This window comes from Clinocottus analis, unplaced genomic scaffold (genome assembly GCF_023055335.1).
Source record: "Clinocottus analis isolate CAN_PGR_092001 unplaced genomic scaffold, fCliAna1.0.p SCAF_12, whole genome shotgun sequence".
Taxonomy (NCBI): domain Eukaryota; kingdom Metazoa; phylum Chordata; class Actinopteri; order Perciformes; family Cottidae; genus Clinocottus; species Clinocottus analis.
The window spans coordinates 5,656,291-5,675,365 of NW_027175843.1; the positions used below are offsets into that span (position 1 = coordinate 5,656,291).

Consider the following 19,075-nt stretch of genomic DNA (forward strand, 5'->3'; position numbering starts at 1 on the left):
GAATGAGAATTGGGACAGAGCCCTTAATCTCCGGGCTCGGCTCTCTCTTTCCACTCTCGGCTTATTAATAGCTACAGCTGCACAGCCCCCCCCCCCCTCCTATCCCCCCTCCCCCTCCGCAGTCACACAAGTCTCTCTTCCGCTCACGCGCTCCCTTTCCTTTGTAACCCCCTCATTGCTCTCTCTCTCTCTCTCTCTCTCTCTCTCTCTTCCCCCAGCTGGATCACAGACGATCACGTAGCCTGGAGATTTGGGATGTAAGTAGACCCTTTCAGCGCCGGCATCAAAGCGTCCCCCCACTGGTGGTGATTGGGGGGGGTGGAGGTGGGAGAGGGGAAATGTGAAGGGTTGCATGTCAGGGGAGCCTTCGGGGTTTTTTCCCTCTTGGTGTAAGGCCAAGATGTGTGTGTGTGTGTGTGTGTGTGTGTGTGTGTGTGTGCGTGTGTGTGTGTGTGTGTGTGCGCGCACATGTGGATGTGCCTGTCTCTGCCTTGTCAGATTTAGGGGAGTTGCTACACTGTGTATTTAAGTGTTTAGGAGGGCTATGAAGGATTATGCCTGTCTACTGCTTTCTGCAACTGGCCCTAAGTCTGCCAGGGCTCTGCCAATCCCCCGGCACAGACGCTTAGCCACACACACACACACACACACACACACACGGACACACGCACAAACGCACACAACAACACTTTGCCATGAGCCAAGGTAATCGCGTTGCTGCTCGCAGCATCAGCAGGGAATCAATCTTTCTAAACAAATAAGCACACACACACTCACACACACACACACATGCAGAACAACACATAGCTATCAGCTGCGCTAAACGAGCCTGTGTCTCTTTTATCAGTGCTCCTCTGCTCCCTGGCTCTTTCTAGTTTTCCACGCTGTCGTGGCCCAGGGGGACGAGTCGCTCAGAGGATCAGGGAATCTTCATTAGCTCTAATTACATCAAACCAGACGAGAGATTAGAGGCCACGGCAGCACCCGTCAAGGAAGGGAGAAGGGAAAAAAAACCTTGCGCACCGCCGACAGCTTGCCAGGGACAGGGCGCAGGAGAGCAGAGGTTTTAGCGTTAAAGGTGAGAAGTGGAAAAGGCGGGAGGGGAGACATACGGGGGTGCAGTTAGAGAGACGGGGAATTACTCAGCAGGGGAAGGAAAGAGGGGCGGCATAGCAGGACCGGGAAAAGAGAGAGAGAGAAGAGAGCGAGCAAAATAGATTGCCCTCGTCTCTGCCCACTCCCCCGCAGTGTGTCTTCATCAGAGTTCAGCGAAGCGGCGCAGACAGGACAGAGCAGGGCGGGGGGGCTCGGAGGAGGAGGACGGTGTGAAAGGGGATGGGAGAGGAAGGAGACTGAAAAGCCGAGGACAGCGTTTTGTGACGGAGGTGCAGAATTTCAGGGGTTGAGTCAGCAATTGGAAGCACTCGAGCTTAGCTGAGTCACCGCTCTTAGAGGTCCCCGTCGGTGTGTGTCATGGGTCCGCGGTCAGACGTGGCACCGAGAAACGGAGGGAATGACAAATGAAAGCTTATAATTAGCCGGGCGGCTCAGGGACGGTAAAGTCGGTCAAGCACTTTGGTGTCGGGTTGCAATATCTCAACAGTGATTGGATGAAATCTTGGTCCCCAGAGGATGAATCATAATGACTTTTGGTGACCCCCTGACTTTTCCGTGAGCTCGACATTTCTGGTTTTTAGTGACATGTCTTGGCAACTATTGGATGGATTGCCGTGACATTCAATACGGACATTCATGGTGTCAAGAGGATGAATTTTAATGACTTGGTATTCAACTGACTTCTCCTCTCGTGCCACCAAAAGTTTGAAGTCTTAACATCGACTCAATAGACTTGTATACAACTTTTTGCGTAGACATTCATGGTTCCAAGAAGATTTATCTTTTTTAAAAAAAGGAAAAGGTGGCCAAACAATGTTTTTGGGAACTCCTTTTTGGGTTCCTTTAACTAGATGGCTCAAAGTAGAGAAGTGGTGGGAATAGATGTATTGCGATGACATTTGGGTCACACATTCATGTTCCCGTCATGATGAACTCTAATAACTTTGGATCCCTGACCTTTTTAGCCAGCGCCATCATCGAGTCGAAAACTTAATTTGACCTTTACTTATGAGAATTTATGATTAATCTCAGCTATCTTTAATTTTTAGTGCTTTTTTAGCAAATATTAGCATAGTAACTCACCAAACATTGTAAACATTATTAACATCTAAACTTCCCTACATTTGCATTGTCATTGTGAGCATTTTGAAGCTAGCATTTACCTCAAAAGTACAGACTCACAGAGCTGCTAGCATCCACACGACTACGTTTCTATTTTACACTGCATCTTTAGCTACGGTAACACCAAGCGTCCACACTACCCCCCAAAAACAAAAGGGTTTGAAATGGCTACTGACGCTGGTTAGTTTGAAAACTCGATGACTCGAAGTGTGGACAGGTGGAAAAGTAGACCTTTGAAAACAAGGACGTACACACCCGCGTTAGCTACTCGATCGGGTCTTAGCAGCCACGCCGTGTCCTTCCCTGAATCGTCAAACCATCGGAAGAAAACAAACAACAATAACAACTTGATTACCAACCGACCTGAGGTTAATTCACCATGGATAACAGATTATAGGCATTACTGACCTTGTTGTCAAAACTAGCAGCTGCTTTGATTCTGTTCCTGCCAACGTGCGGAGACAGTAAGTTGTCATTGGAGCGAGCAGCGCACCCAGCAGCGTTATCGGTCCTACGGAGCGAGTTTGAAGTCCCAGTTGACCACTTAGAGGAGGGCGATGGACACAAATGTCTTTCTCTAATAATGATTATTTTGTTCCGCTTAACTATTAAGTTCACAAAGAAACTGTAAACAAACAAAAGCAGAGCTACGATGGGAGGACAGACAACGAAACCGAGGAAACGAGTGTTGACCAAATCTATTGACCCATAATCTAGTAAACCTTGTTCATTTTAAAGTATATTTGTGTGCAGAGAGAGAGACTGAGCAAGACCTGCAGCCTTGTCACTAACTTTTGAAAGATCTGTTTGTCTCTTTTAATGTATCAAGGAAGATTATCGAGAAAGTAGAGAATAGTCACGAGATATTTGTTTTAAGGCTGTTAGATGGTTTTTGTTTTAAAACGCCAGTTTTAAATGAAAACGTATTAGTGTGGATGGAGCCTTAATTTTGTTCCCTTTTTAACTTTGACACCAGTGTATCTGGTGATACACGCCACACACACACTCACACACACGGACACACACCCTGCTCCTGCTGGTCTTTGTGTCTCCCGGGTTGTCCTGTCCCTGTCTGAGTGGTTGAACAGGTAAATCTTGATCCATCACTCAGCAGTAGGATCTTGCTTTGTCAAAGTTGAGCGCTAACCCGCACAGACGGGTCCCTGCAGTGTTCTCCCATCTCCTACCGAGCACTTCAATTAAGGCTTCTTTCATCCCAACCTCATTCTTCACTTCAGAGTGGTGCTGGAGGGAGGGCCGTGCCGGGGCCGAGAGATCGAATCTCAGCGCGTCTGCGACGGTCTTTTCTCTCTGCCACTTCCAGGCTTCCACTCTGGCTCAAAGCTCACTGTTGTCCTCTCACAATCCCCTCTGCGTTTACCGTTTTTTTCTGTCCGTCCTTCACGTGCTTGATCCATCGGCTGCAGCTTCCTTCTGCTATTCCTGTCACAGGAGAATGACCTCACCCTTTTCCCTGTCTTTTAATCACCCGATGCCTATTTCTTATTTCTGCCCTTCCTGGTCCTCCTGACCCACGATCTGCCGTCATCCAGCCACCTTTCCCCCGTTCTCACCTCTATTCTTGTCTTCGCTTTTATCATCCTCATGCCCACCCTGCATCTCTTTCTCTGCCTCTATTTCAATCTCTCTATTCTCTCACTCCCGCCCTCCGTCTCTTTCTCTCTCTCTCTCTCTCTCTCTCTATTCTCTCACTCCCGCCCTCCGTGTCTTTCTCTCTCTCTCTCTCTCTCTCTCTCTCTCTCTCTCTCTCTCCCCCTCCTCCTCTCTCTCTCTCTCTGTCTCTCTCTCTCTCTCTCTCTCTCTCTCTCTCTCTCTCGTAGTGCTCAGCTGTAGAGCACAGCGGACTCTAATGGCAGATCATTATCATGCTAATTAGAGCACTTTGTAGCTGCCGCCCGTCATTCTCCGCTCCTCGCAGCCTCTCCCCACCCCCCCACGCTATCGTTAAAAAGGCCACCCCCTCCTTTTCCCTCTCTGCCAACCCGCCCGCCCCCCTCCCCCACCCCACCTCGTCTCTCCATCATTAGCGGGACACGCGCTGGCGTAATTGGACGCTGTTTATGCCGGAGCGCGGGTTATTAAATCACACCGAGGTGACGCTCGCCCTCCCCCCCCAGCACCACCCCCGAAAACGCTTTCATCATTGTCCTATGCCATTATTGAACCTACATGGACGCGCACATACACAAACGCACGCGCACACGTTCAAAGAGGATGTTCTTTGCATATTGATGCTCCATACAAGGCGTGAAGGAACATGGATGTGTAAAGCAGGATCCCCCCCCTTCCTTCGTGAAACAAACGGCTACCATCTCGGATTCTACTGCCAATAACGAGTTGAATTTGATAATGCTCAGTGAGGTTTTTTTTCCAGACCAGCAAGCTTTGAAGACGAGCGTGGACGAAGTGAAAATAGGCCAAGAACCTAAAATGTGCCTTTTTTGATGCTGCTCAAACTTGCAGTTTTTAGCACACATGTCAAGGACTTTCCAGACACAGCGTCATTCCCAGTCCATTTTCCTTTGAAGCCCTATGGGTCAGAGACACATTCAGTCTCTGTTTCGAATGTCAGCTGTTTTTCCCATGGATCATGATCGGGCCTCTGATAGCTACTCCCGATGTTTCTTCTCTGCACGGCCCAGCACCTGGCACAAATGCGTCGCGGAGGGCGACGCATTTGTGCCAGGTGCTCGGGCAGGGGGGGAGGGGGTTCTGGACCGCTCAGAGTGAGACTGAGGCTGAGCGGAGGGACGCGGTGGCCAGGAGCCTGTCTATCAAAGCAAGACAAAGGGCTGTTTCATGATTAGAGGGAGAGGCTGAAACTCCTCCGAGCTTACATCACCTCCCGAGAGGTTGCATAACACGAGGCTGCCATTCCAGCAAATCCATCACCCTTACCCCTCCCTCCCCCCTCATCCGGTTTCTCTCTCTCTCTCTCTCTCTCTCTCTCTCTCTCTCTCTCTCTCTCTCTCTCTCTCTCTTTCTCTCTCTCTCTCTTTCTCTCTCTCTCTCTCTCTCTCAGAAATACCTGACATGTTGTTCTCTCCCGTGCGCCTTCCTTGATTGTCAAAAACCTTCCTCCCATAGGAATGCCATGCATTTCCGGTCGCAGTGACTTTGCATTAGCTTTCGTTCTTTATCTGCCTTTCTCTCTGCTCACGGACACTTCATGTGCAGCACGGCCCAGAGGCGCTGAGTCAGGCCTGCTCCTGCTCTGTTGTTGGTTCATGTGCAAAACTGTGCGTCCTCTATGCATCAGTTGTTAAGAACAATGCTGTCCTGTGTCCACACAGTCTTACCTTTATACCTTAACACTATTAGTTGTGTGTGTTTCAGGGAGGACATGGATGGAAGTGTTTCATGTTTAGAGGCCGAGTCATGAGGAAACAAAGCGAAACAAAGCCACCAAATCCTATCTCAACAACGATGGCCTTCTCAGATTGCAGAGGGAATTTTATTAGATGAGTTTCTCTCTAATCGCTTCAGACAGCCCTACTATCTCAACACTGGACACCTAGTATGGTATTACGTCGTAGTATGAATTCTATTAGGATGAATGACGCTTTACGTGTGAATAAAAAATTAATTAAATCCTTCATGTGACATTTTCTTTGTAGTTTTCTTACGACCTGCTCGTGTTTGTGCTTTTTTGTTGTTGTTGCAGATGGTACGTGCCTCTGTTTGTCCTCATCTTCTTGATGATCTGCTGCAACGCCAGGATAATCTGCGTGGCCAACGCGAGGGTGAGTGCTCGACACGCGTGAAACCGCTCGCCGCCCGAAACACCGGCAGTTTAGCTGAATCCAAGTGCATTGTGACCTTTTCCAAAAGTGACGGTAGTGAAAGCTGACATCTCCGAGAAGTCTCACAAAAAGATAAGAGAGTCGAGAAAAACCTTGTTGGTGATGTATCATCTCATGGTTGGGAGCAAGTCCAGGGGTCGAATGAATCAGGATGTTTTTCTTTTCAATCATTTATTTTATTACAGTGGTAATATGCATGAACGCTGCGGCGATAATAAATGATCATTTTAAGAATGAATCTTGAAAAAACAGACTTGACTCAGAGGTAAACTGAGGCACACAAAGAGGTCCTGGTTGAAGTTGTCGGTTTTGTTTCGCTAACCTGAGGGTTCGTCGTCATATGCACAACGTTTAACAACATAAAACTCACGCTGCCTCCAAACTAACATGTTCGGAAAATAAGATTGTTACGTTTTCAACAAACTCACAGATCACAGCAATTAACCCGGTGAGTACAGTTGAATGCCCTGGAAATTCAAGTTTCAATAATAATTCTTTGAAGCTACAAATCCCACATTTTTTGGGGTGTGAAATCTTCTGTTTCTGTTTTCACCTGAGTGGGAGGAGCTAAATTTGCAACACATAATAGGATTTATAAAAAGAAAAATGTCCATTTACTTGATCCAGTTCCCTAAATGTAAGGATTTCCCTTGTGTGTGTGTGTGTGTGTGTGTGTGTGTAAATTCATCACATTGAGTTTCTGGTCTATCAGTTTGGGCTATTTGAAAACCTGGCCTCTCAGGACTATTTTTAAAAAAAAAATGTATTTCACAATTCTGCAAGCTGTGATGAACTTGAACTCGTCCACGAAGTTATTAATTATGCCGGTCAGGTAGCTGTTTGTGTGTAGAAGGCGCCATATGTGTATTTGCTTTGAGAAACGTCCACCAGTCCCTCCTTCCAGCTTCTCAGAACCGTCCGTTTGTGTAGGTAATCGGTCGCTTAATTGGTTTACCACTTGGTCGATCTCCGCTCTATGTTGGCTCCTAGCTCTGTGTGTCATTTATTTATTTATTTTTCCATTGTGAGGGTGCAGCAGAAGCCCCGGGGCAGCATTCCACACAGTTCACATAGCTCACATTCCCTCGGTCTGACGACACCGCGTGGCTGTGCTGCCAGCGGGTGGTGGCTGTGCTGCCAAAGGTGGTGGCGGACGACAAAATGTTTGCCACGATTCCGACGTTATTCATCCGATGCAAAACCGGAGCGAAGGAGGGGGGGGGGGGGGAATCCAGTTAAAACCACATCAGACTGAGCAGTCACCTTTGTTTTGGGCGGCAGAGCGAGAGCGGCGGGACGGTGAGACAGATTCAAAGATAGCCGGAGCTGCAGACAGACGACTTCGGAGACAGACTGCAGGCAGCTGAAAGGAAGGGAAAGAGACCACTCTTCTCTTCATCATGAATACGATAAAGAGAATGAATTTGAACGTAACTGGTTTGCAACCTGCATCTCATAACTCATTCAGCTCACAGTATTCTGCCGTCTCTCCCTCAGCCTCCTGTCTCTCTTTGTACCTTTTCTTATTTTCCCGCTCCCTCTCTTTTCCTTTCCACCTCCATCTGTGTCTCTTTCCGAGTCTCTGTCTCTTTTTGCCCATCTTTTCGCCACATTCTCTCTCTCTCTCTCTCTCTCTCTCTCTCTCTCTCTCTCTCTCTCTCTCTCTCTCTCTCTCTCTTTCTCTCTCTCCCTTTCTCTGTCCCCCCCCCCTCTCACTCTGCCGTTTTGCTTTCTCTATCATATTTATGAAGAGCTCAAGCCTTATCTCTTTTCAGCTGCAGGCTGTCTCACTTGAAAGCATTTCAAAAGCTTTGAAAGCAGGGTAGGTGGCGACGCATTGGGGGGAAGGGGATAAAGACGAGGAGGCTGAGCGAAGAGAGGTGGGATGTTTAGCTGGACGGAGAAGTTCCTCCGCTTTCCAGGGACAGGCGTTGAGGGGGGGAACGACTCCGGAGCTCATTAGTTTACCAAGACCAAGTTACAACAGGATTATTTACAGAAACACGGACACACTCCGAGTGACTGTGCAAGCTCACACTAACTAGAGGGATTTGAAAGCTAATGAGTCATTATCAGGCCAGACAGAGAGGTCCGGGAGCGCGGTGCCGTGTTTGTTTTACAAAATGCGATTTGTACATGCCCACTCCTTCCCCTCTTAAGCCTCACACTTAGCCGGCAACCCGTCCGAGTTGCGTGACTATCGGCGGCGAGACAACAGAGATTGGAACAAAAGCCGGGTACGCACGCCGGAGACCTGGCCGAAGACTTGGGATCTTCCACTCTCTATCAATGCTTGTAGGTTTTCTGATGGATGGTGGTACAAGTTCAGTCTAATGACCAAATGGCACATTTCTTCATTTTTTTTTGCTCTTCCGCTGCACAAACGCACCACGGTCACACACAGATTTACAATGACAATCACGTCAGCGTGGAGAAACCATGGCAACATCCAGTTAATAAATCGCAGAACAGAGGAGCTGTTAGTGCACATCGTTCACGCAGGCTCTTTGTGCCGCGCGTGTGAACGCTCACACTGGGCCTCCGGAGATTTGTCTGTGATGTCTCGGGTAACATAAACCTTCTGGTTTCCTATGCGCCCCCCCCCCCCACACACCTCCCCTCACAGCCTCAATCCCACCATTACAGATCCCAGTCTTGTGCGTGTGTGTGTGTGTGTGTGCATGTGAGTGTGTGCGTGTTTCCCTGCGCGCGTCTGTTGACATTTTCCCTGCATTCCCCCGAGAGAGGAGACGGAGGAAGAGCGGAAAGTATTCCCACGTTCTCTCTGGAGATCTCAGATCTGCCATGTTTGCTCCACTTTTTCCTTTTTCTTTAATACTTCTTTAAAAAAAAAGAAAGTCTCCCCTTTCTCTACACCCTTTGCCTTTTTCTTCTTCTTCCTCGTGTCACATTGTGTGCGCCGAAGCTGATCACTTCCCTGTTTTTGTGAGATGCCGGGAGCTGTCTTAAGCGCTCCCCTCTGCCTCAAAGCTTTGCACTGTGCTGTGAATTAGGCGGAGAAGGTGGAGGGGTTTTTGAGTTGCTGTGTGATATTTGTTCCAGCGTGTCACCTCCAAGCGTCAGGCCTCTCCAGGAAAAACAACTGATTTAAATGATCAGACCTCTACTCTGCTTTCTTTTTTTCTACTTTTTTTTCTCCCCCAAAGTAACTGCCCTGACCTTTTCTTTCCATTTTGTGTCTTTTCTGCACAGATGCAGTCATGGTTGGGAACCTTCAACCCAGAGAGAGAGAGACGAAAGGTAATGGCCTGTCCGACCATCACATTTCTCCACACACACACACACACACACACACACACACACACACACACACACACACACGAGCGCCTGTACACGCTCACACACACAAACATGCACGCACACATGCACACACACATGCACACACACAGAGCGTGAGGATTAGAGTGTGTGCAGGATTAGCTTTTGTGTTCCCGCTGGGTAGGTGTCAAACAGCGGGGAGCAATTTGACCTTGTGACACCTCCGCGTCTCACTGTGTGTGTGTGTGTGTGTGTGTGTGTGTGTGTGTGTGTGTGCGTGTGCCCGTCCATGTCTATTTAAATGTGGGTGTGCGCATGTATGCGTGTGTGTTAAATTTGGAAGCTGCGGTGCCTCACCGTTCTGCTCCTGACCTTACTGAAAGGGAAAGGGGACAGGGAAAGCTACCTGTGAGAAATATTAATATCTAGAGAAGTCAGATTACGAAAACAGGACATGGGCAGTAGGGAAATAGAAATAGAGGAGAGCTCAAGTGCGATTTTTACCTAGCAGTAACCTCTGGTTCCGCCAAATTAAACCAATGCGGAAGCTTCTTAAAATGTGCATTTTCTCTACTGACCAGCTGGCGACGACTCCTCTGGTTGTATAGAATTCTATGAGAAAATTACTCTACTTCTGTCTTGATTTATTTCCTCAGTAAAAACATTGCAAATATCAGTAAATGGTCCTCACTCTCTAGTTTCAAGTCTCCTTCAATACAGCTGATGTGCATTTAGTATGTTATGGTCCGTTTAGAGTCAAACAGACCATAAAGCAAAGTATGCTTTAGGGCGGGCTTACTGTGATTGACAGGTCACTGCCGCTACCAGAAATGTATACAGCATTCTACTTCATTCCGCATCCCAAATATGGTCACTTCTCTTCAGAGGCTGTGAAAAAGCTCAAGATGACTTTGGCTGTAATATAAGATGGCGACGCCAAAATCGATGAATTCAAGGCTTGATAACGACAGTCCAAAAACCAACAGGTGACGACCACGTCCACTTCCTATACAGAGTCTATGGGTTTTACACACAAGTGTTGGGTTACGCTCGAAACAGAATGAGTTTATTAGACACGAGAGGCTTTCAGTCTCTCCAGGAAAGCGTTCACGTGTCGCAATCAGTTGTTCACATGAAAGCGGGCCAGTCACGAGGTCGAGAGGTTATGGACGTTTGGATGGTCAGTTCATTAATCCATAAATCCGACGTCGTGCAGGTATGGGGCGGGGGGAGATTACCAATGCTGTCTGATCATTCGAGAAGCAGTAGAGTATACTGGAAGCGTATCATTTTAGGTGTGGTGAGTACTACTCAGCCGGTCAAGACAGCTGTAAGTCTTCTGTGGCTCTGGAGGAAACTCTCCGAAGTCTGGAAAAAAAAATGGACCCAGCGTGTTGGGTTTACATCAGCAGTAACTTAACCGGGCTCAGACAGCTGGGCTGCAGCCCGGGTTTCCTCCTCTCTTCCCTCTCGCTGAGCTGAGGAACTACCGTGTGTGTGTGTGTTTGATAAATTGTCCGTATCTCTTTTTCTTTGTACAAACAAAATATGCTGTGAAGAAGCAAGAAGATGAGGGTGAACGACAAAAACTAACCTCCACTATGCCGAGAAGGAATAGTAATTAACTGTTGGTTCATCTCATATTTGGGGACTACTGTATTGCTTTCAATACCCTGTATAAAGATTATGTCATTTTCTGGCGCGCACGACTCGCCCCAGCTTCACGACGGGACCATATTACAGAGAAAATATTCTGGGTAGTTCATTGTTCTGTAAAACCCATAAACTGTATCTTGGAAGTTGACCTAGTCGTCTTGACGTCACCCATTGTTTTGTGAACTTCGTCGATTTCACCGTTGCCATCTTGGATTACAGACGTCAAACAGAAGTTACCATAATTAGGAAAACTGAAGAGTGACGTAGAAATGCTGTATACGGCCTATTTGACTCTACATGGACCATCATTTAATAAATAATCATCATGCTGTATTGAAGAATACTTTAAACTTGTGATTGAGACCTTCTTTTTACAACCCGAGGAGTCACTCCCTGCTGGTCAGTAGAGAGAATGCAAGCTTCAGACTATTCCACATGAGAAAGGTACTCTCAATGCACATTTAAACCTAGCTCTGACAGTACAATGTGATGCAAATATACACTGGCCTGAAATTTTAGATTATACAGGAAATTACCGCCCAGCACTAATCTCAAACTCTGCTCTTTTTCATTTAAAACATTCTTCTTTTTGAAATGTGTTTTGTGTGAGTCCCATAACTTCATGGAAGTGCAGCATTAAATTGCCGGACAGCCCACTGATAGTAAATCATTGATTTCTTGTAAAGCGCTGGTATCGGGAGGGGTATCATTTTATCTGGCCTGCTTTCTGCAGACGCTGCATCTTATTCAAGTGTCCTCCGGCAAGACGCCTCCTACCCACACGCCGTGCATAACTATGGAGGCGCCGGATCACTCCAAGCGTAAAGCCTGAAAATCCACGAGCTTCCGGCACAAAGGTGATCAGTGTCACAGTGCTATTCAGGAAAAGTCAAAAGCTGCATTGCCAGCTGTTGTTACAACTCCACCCAGCTGGGTGAGGTGTGTGTGTGTGTGGGGTGGGGTGGGGGGTTGTGGGGGGGGGGGGGGGGCAGGTTAGGGTTAAGGTTATGTAGATGCTGCCCCTAAGTGGCAGATGTAATTACTGCACACTGAACTGGCGTAACCCTCACCAGGGACGTGTGTGTGCATGAATGGGTGGCAACACACACACACACACACTGTTCATATGGGCTAATTGCTACGTGTAGCACAGAGTGTAAATAAGTCAGCAGTGTTTTTTTTATCACACTCTCCGTTACCTCGTTTTTCTCTTTTCCTATCGCTCTCCTCGTTTCCATCTGCTTTTCTCTCTGCCTTTTTACTTTGCTCTCTCTCTCTCTCTCTTTTCCCCATTCTTTTTCGTTTTCTCTCCTTCCCTTCCCTTCCCCCGTCTCTCTCTCTCTCTGTCTCTCTCTCTTTCTCTCTCTCTTGTACTCATACCCAGCATGAATAAAGCAGCAAGCCAGGTTCATGGACATGAATATTTATGAGAGTTTATGCACGCGCTGCGATGCTTTAAAACAACAACAACAGCCTCCCCGATTGTGCTTGCCAAGCCAGCGAGCTCTCTGCCTTGTGTGTGCGTGTGTGCATGTATGTGTGTGTCAGTGCGTGTGTTTGTGTGTCTGTGTGTGTCTCTGTGTGGTGTGTGTGTGTGTGTGTGTGTGTGTGTGTGTGTGTGTGTGTAGCAGCAGGTGTAAACTAGAGAAAGCGATTCCTGCTGGGTGTCTGAAGACCGCCGGCTCTGGTTATTTCCATTCACTTCGCCACATCTCCCTCCTTCTGCGCCTCACATGTTCTCTGTTACCGTCTATCTCTCACACGCGCACGCACGTATGCACACACACACACACACACACACACACGTACGCGCGGACACACACACACACACACACACACACTTCTTTTGTTTTGCATTCACGCATGTAGTTTCCTGCGTTCGCCATTCTTGATCTTTTCTCTCTCTTTCTCTCTCTCTGTGACTCAGCCTGGCACCATCCCCCTCCCTCGCTATCCGAGAGTGTGTGTGTATGAGTGTGTGTGTGTGTGTCTCGGGCTGGAGCGATGACGTACATAACTAGTGTTGGCAGTTATCAGGGCCGTCAGTCACATGGTTTCGACACGTCTCTGTGTGTCCCGAGCAATTTGTTTGTGGTCACACATGGGTACACACACGCACGCACACACACATGGACACACACACACACACACTGCACAAACACCACAAGGTCTTGTAGCAGCGCAGGTTGGCGGAGGAGGTCGGGATATTTAGAAGAGGGTGTTTAAAGCAGGCCTTACACACACACACACACACACACACACACACACACACACACACACACACACACACACACCTTTAAACACATTTGCACACACAGCAGCTCAGTCCCGTCGGGTAGCAACAAAGCTGGCTGAGCAAACAGCGAGCTGCTTGTTCGTTATCTTCCCAGGGTGTTTGTTTACTGATCCACACAAGCTACGAGTCACAATGCGACGCGTCTACTCGTGTGTCCGTGCACACGTGCGCGTGAGGCCCGCATGCTCGACCTCGTTTCTCAGTGAGCGTGAGGCCTACCTCTGCATGTGCCTGTCCTTATTAGTGTGCCAAATCTTTGTCTCCCCCCACCCCCCCCTCCCCCACCATGCCATCAACACCCTGAAAAACATCCTGACTACGAGCAAGCTGCAAGGACAGTTGGGTTTGTCTCTCAAGGGCTCTCAAGCGCCACACGTGGCTTTGACGGAACACTATACCTCCGTTTGGGATCGGCTCCCCAGCTGCCAGATAGTGTGACGCTTTGAGCACCTCGGCATTACTCGGCGGTGTCTGAACAGGATGCGCTTGGGCCTCATTCGTCCCTGCAAATCGTTGCCTCTGGATTAAAAAAAAAAGAAGATTAGGCAGTCAACGAATTTAAAGAATAAATTAAAGAACATAATTACAACATGGCGTTTTTTTTTTGTTTTTTTGTTACAACAATCTCACCAAATGTGTCGTTTTATAGCTCGTCTGATGCTTTTCGATTTCAATCGCAGCATCTTGAGTATGCGTAGCTGTCATGAAATTGTAGATGTAATTTCCATTTTAACTCTCCACGTTGGTTAAGAATGTGAGATTGAAAGTTGGAAACAATTATATTTATATTGATCATCCATCCATACACACACACACACACATATATATATATATATATATATATATATATATATATATATATATATATATATATATATATATAATTTACCAATACACATTCTAAATCATCATGTGTAAGAAATACCCTGTGGTGTATATGTTTTAATCCTGCAGCAGATTAATTTAATGTTTTACAGAAACTTTTAATTATGAAATTTCATGAAATCATAAATAAGTTCTAGTCCTTGATTTTTTACGGAAGAGAAATACCTTTTCAAAATGTTTTTTAAAGGTCCTTGAATTCAATCTCTGAGTGCGCTGGGGAAACCTGAAGCTGTTATTTTTAGAGGATTTTTTTTCTTCTCTCCTCTACGAGTGAGTGCGGTCGTTGAAGGGGACGAGGTCGCTCCCGATAACGCGCCTGTAATCTAGCGTGCGTCATTAATGCCGGGTCCGCTGCGCCCGCCGCACACAATTACGCTTTCAATCCCCTCCGCTTCCCGAGCAGCGCCGGGGTTCTCTGACACGGGAGGACTGTGATTAAAAACACCAGGCTCTTTAGCCGCGCTCTTCCTCCCCCTCCTCCTCCTCCCTCCTCTCCTCCTGTTCCACATCCTGTCTCTCTTGCGCATTGAAATTCCTCAAATGCCTGCCTCTACACCTCACCTACATTTTGTCTGAGATTACTGGCTCCATGCATTATTTTTTAAACCCAATCCCCCCCCCCCCCCCTCCCTCCCTCACACACACACACACACACACACACACACACACACACACACACACACACACTCAAACAAAATGAAATAACCCCCACAACGTCTCATGCGTGCCGTAAATCTCCTTTTCCACTTAGCCTCCTGGATCTTTAGGCTCCTGCTTGCCCTTTTCCTCCCTTCCAGTGACATTCATCCCAGTACACACACACACACACGGACACACACACACGGACACTCGCACACAGACACACTCACACACACACACACACACACACACTTGAGATGACAATAGGCAGAGCTTGACATGGCCGGTGATGTCAGAGCTTCCCATCATGATAGACATTACAGGCTCGGCTTAGTGTTTGCCTTTTGGCTTTACAGAACGCGATGTGGAAAACGCATCCGGCCTCCGTTCAGCCGATCACATCCAGCAACATGCACGCTGCACGGTGGAAACTTGGCTCTTGTGTTCAATATATTCGACTTGCACGTGCGCGTAAACACACGCGCGCACGTAAGATGAAATAACACCAGGGGGTGGGGGTGGGGGGGCTTTCGGGATATTCATTTGAATTGTTTAAAATGCCTGCGTTAGAGCTTGCACGCCTCGGGGTCTTTTCTGGTGAGTAATTAATTTTCCAGCATGTGGGGGTAGAGACCAGAGCTCGCGGGCCCATGCCTCCTTGCTCCTACTGTGTGTGTGTGTACGTGCATGAGCGTGTGCATGTGTGTCAGTGTGTGTGTGAGAGAGAGAGAGAGAGAGAGAGAGAGAGAGAGAGAGAGAAAGAGAGAGAGAAAGAGAGAGAGAGAGAAGGGAAAAAAAGAGAGGAAAGGCTTTGCGCCGCGTCCTAGCTTAAGGGGGGGAGGAGGAGGGGTGAGAAGCACAGCGCAGAAAATCGATCCAGGGGCCGCGCTTCTCAGCCTTCTTCCGGGCGCAAGAGTCCTCTGCGGGGAATTAGATAACGGCTTGTAAAAGCTCTCACCCCCCTCGCCCCCTCCATCCTCGACTTTTAGCCGCTGCCGCATCTCTCCGTCTTCCCGCCCGGCCTGTCTCGCTCGTCCAACGAGTATATTGAATTCATCCCCGTTCGCATTACGGCTACAAGTATTGGCTTCCAGTTTAATTGGACACCCCCCTCATCCTCATACTCCTCCACCCGCCACAGTCCCCCCTCCCCCCTCCAATTCTTCTCATAAATGTGTGTGGATATTGCGCATTATCAGCAGGTTAATATTTTATTAGGGTTTAATTGGCCTTTGTTGTTTGCCTCAGTGCGCTGATCTCCCAGTTAAGACACGGACTGCGTGCGTGTGCGCGCGTGTCTGTGTGTATGTGTGCGTACGTGTGTGTGTGTTTTTGTGCGTGTGTTTGAGAGACAACACTGGCAATATGAGCATTCAGTTTCTTTACATGGGTCAGTAATCTCTCTTTTTTTCACCCCTCCAGCTCTCCTTGGCGGAGGAGATCAAGCCATTGAAGTGGTATCCTTCCGTTTACCTGCTGGTGTCCATCTTTCCCCTCATCAACAGGTAACGCTCGCGTGCGCGCACAAACACACACCTGTACACGGCACATGAACTCTGCGCTCTCTTGTTTCACTTGCGTGTCGGCTTCACACTGCTATCTTATCTCCTCTCAACCCCGTCACCCCCCCCCCCCTCCCGCTCTCCCGCACCCACCCTCCCTCCCCTGCTCCCTCTTATCTGAACCATCGGAGCTTCGCTTTCTCTGTACAGCGGCACGAACACAGGAGTCTGTCTGTGTGTGTGTGTGTGTGTGTGTGTGTGTGTGTGTGTTGGCGGCACGGAGCATTTTATTGGTTCCTTTTAAAACCAGGGCTTCGTCGGCTGAGGCTCGGTGGGAGGAGACGGGTGGTCCAGTAAACGATAACCCCGGTGCTGTTATTACTCCCCCACCCCCACCCCCCCACCCCCTTAAACCCCTCTCTCCGTCTTTCTTTCATTTGCTACCGCTCCCTCCCTCCCTCCCCCTTTCCTGCACGCGGAACCCGGTGTGATTGACAGGTCAGGGTTACTAAGTGATTAGCCGCAGCGGCTCTGCTTGTCGCCACGGCGTTGTAGGCGGAGACACAGGTCAATTACAGGGTCAACGTCTCTCAAAGGCTCCGCTTAAACACCGCCCATACACCCCCCACCTCCCCTTCCCTCACCTCGCCCTCTCACCCTATCCTCCCCCCCTTCACCTCTTCCATCCATCCCGGGTCCCCTCCCTCCTCCCTCCCTGTGCGCCCCAACTGTCGGCTGATGAAGATGACAAACTGCATCCTGTGCAAACCCCAAAACCTCCCTCCCTCGCCTCACTACGTCCTCCCTCCTTCCCTCCTTTAATGTCACTTTCCCTTCCGCTCTTCCCCCTTTTTTTTACGCTCAAAACGTCTTCGTTAAAGCCCCCCCTTTTTATTTCCACACGTCCTCGCTCCGTCTTTCTCCTCCTGTGTTTTTGTATCGCCTCCCCACCTCCCCCTCCTCCCCCTCCACTTTTCCTCTCCTGTGCCACACAAAGCCCCCTCTCTCTCTCTCCCTCCCCTTCTCTTGAGCAAACACGCTCTTGCTCGCTCACTCAGCTCCGCTCCGCTCTGCCTTTCTCCAGAGAGCGAACGAGGAGAAAACGGGAATGAATTGCTCTCGCGTCGTCGTCCTCCACCACCTCCCCCTCCTCCTCCTCTTCCTCCTCCCCCCCCACCGCTCAGCAGCGCTGGCTGTGTATATCTCCGGCTCCTATTAATTTGTTAGCCCCCCCCCACCCCTTCCCCTACTCACTCACCTCCCTCCTTCTGGCTCATATCCTCCTCCGCCTCCTCCCCTCTTTCTCCATCTCCCCCTCCTTCCTTCCCTCCCCTCCGCTGAGTGCTGGAGTGTGTAAAGTGTTTGTCACGGTGCCGTGCTGATGTCGCTGTGCTCTGCCGTGCGGAAGCGGCGAACGGCAGACAGCCTCGGTGTGTGCGCGTGTGTCTGTGTGTGTGTTTCTCTACGTGTGTGTGTGTGCGCGTGTCTGTGTGTTTCTCTATGTGTGTGTGTTTGTGTGTGTGCATGTGTATGTGTGTGTGTTTTTCTCTATGTGCGTGTGTGTGTGTGTGTGTGTGTGTGTGGGCGGGTGGTTGGTTTCGTGTCAAGGCGAATGTGCTGTCGCTGCTTGTTGCCGCATGTGCACGCACTTGTTTGTCCGCCTCGACTTGAGGTGTGTGCTTTCGCGTGTCTGTTTGTGAGCATTCCAGTGTGTGTGTATATGTGTGCGTGTGCATTTTATTTTTGCGTGTGCATGCCTAGCGTGTGTGTGTGTGTGTGTGCGTGTGTGCGTGCGTGCGCGTGTGTGTGTGTCTGAGTGGGGGATTATTTCTATCTGAGCTCCAAAGCCTCCTAAACAGGGCTTAGAGAGACGGCCCAGGGCAGCAGCTAAAGCCGTCGGTTAGAGCTCGCTCCCCCCCCTCCCCCCCCCCCCCCCCCCCCCGCACCCCCACCCCCTGCTCGCTCGCTCTACATCCCTCCCCGCTAGTCTCTCTCTCTCTCTCGCGCTCTCTTTTTCGTCCCTCCCTCTCTCTGCCATTTCTCCCGTGCCCTGATCCATTGCGTTAATACGCAGACGCTTCCACACGCAAACACACTCTTGTTTTTTTGGCCCTCATCTGCCACCGCACACACAAAAACGCGCACGCGCACACAGCGACAGTCACACGCCACACGCAATTTTAATCTGTTCCAAATGCACACTGGTAAATGTGTTAATTCGACACCAGCTGTTGCGAATTGAAATGGGAAAGCGCTCCTTACTTTTTCTTCGCTTGCGCTCGCAAACACGCACACACACGCACACACACACACACACACACACACACACACACACACACACACACACACAAGCATGGACGAGTCATTATACATCACTTTACCGTGCGTGCATCTCTCTCTCTCTCTCTCTGTCACTCTCTCTCTCTCTCTCTCTCTCTCTCTCTCTCTCTCTCTCTCTCTCTCTCTCTCTCTTGCTCATTCACTTGCCCTCATTTGGCCACACAAAAGTAGCACCAGACACTCACACCTTCACACTTATCCCTCCGCCTTCTCCTCCTCTCTCTTTGTCCTTCTTTTCGCTGCCACTTCAGTCCTCCTCTCTCTCTTTCTCTCACTCTCTCTCTCGCTCTCTCTCTCTTTCCATCCCTCTCTCTCTCCCTCTCAGCCAGTTCTATGTGTGTACGTGTGTGGAAGCGCTGCCCGGGCACGACTACAGTTTTCACAGTCTGCTTCTCACATCGCCTCCCCTGTGTGCT

At 49.1% G+C, this 19,075-nt stretch overlaps 1 protein-coding gene across 3 annotated transcripts in view; it reads left to right on the top strand.

Moving 5' to 3' along the window:
• si:dkey-100n23.5 overlaps positions 1-19,075 on the top strand; it is a 51,281-nt gene that overhangs the window by 11,576 nt on the left and 20,630 nt on the right. For all 3 annotated transcript variants that reach the window (XM_068571831.1, XM_068571832.1, XM_068571833.1), the window contains 4 exons: positions 219-257; positions 5,924-6,002; positions 9,276-9,323; positions 16,240-16,322. In XM_068571831.1, the coding sequence (XP_068427932.1) occupies positions 219-257; positions 5,924-6,002; positions 9,276-9,323; positions 16,240-16,322 (249 nt within the window). The remainder of the gene's footprint in view (positions 1-218; positions 258-5,923; positions 6,003-9,275; positions 9,324-16,239; positions 16,323-19,075) is intronic.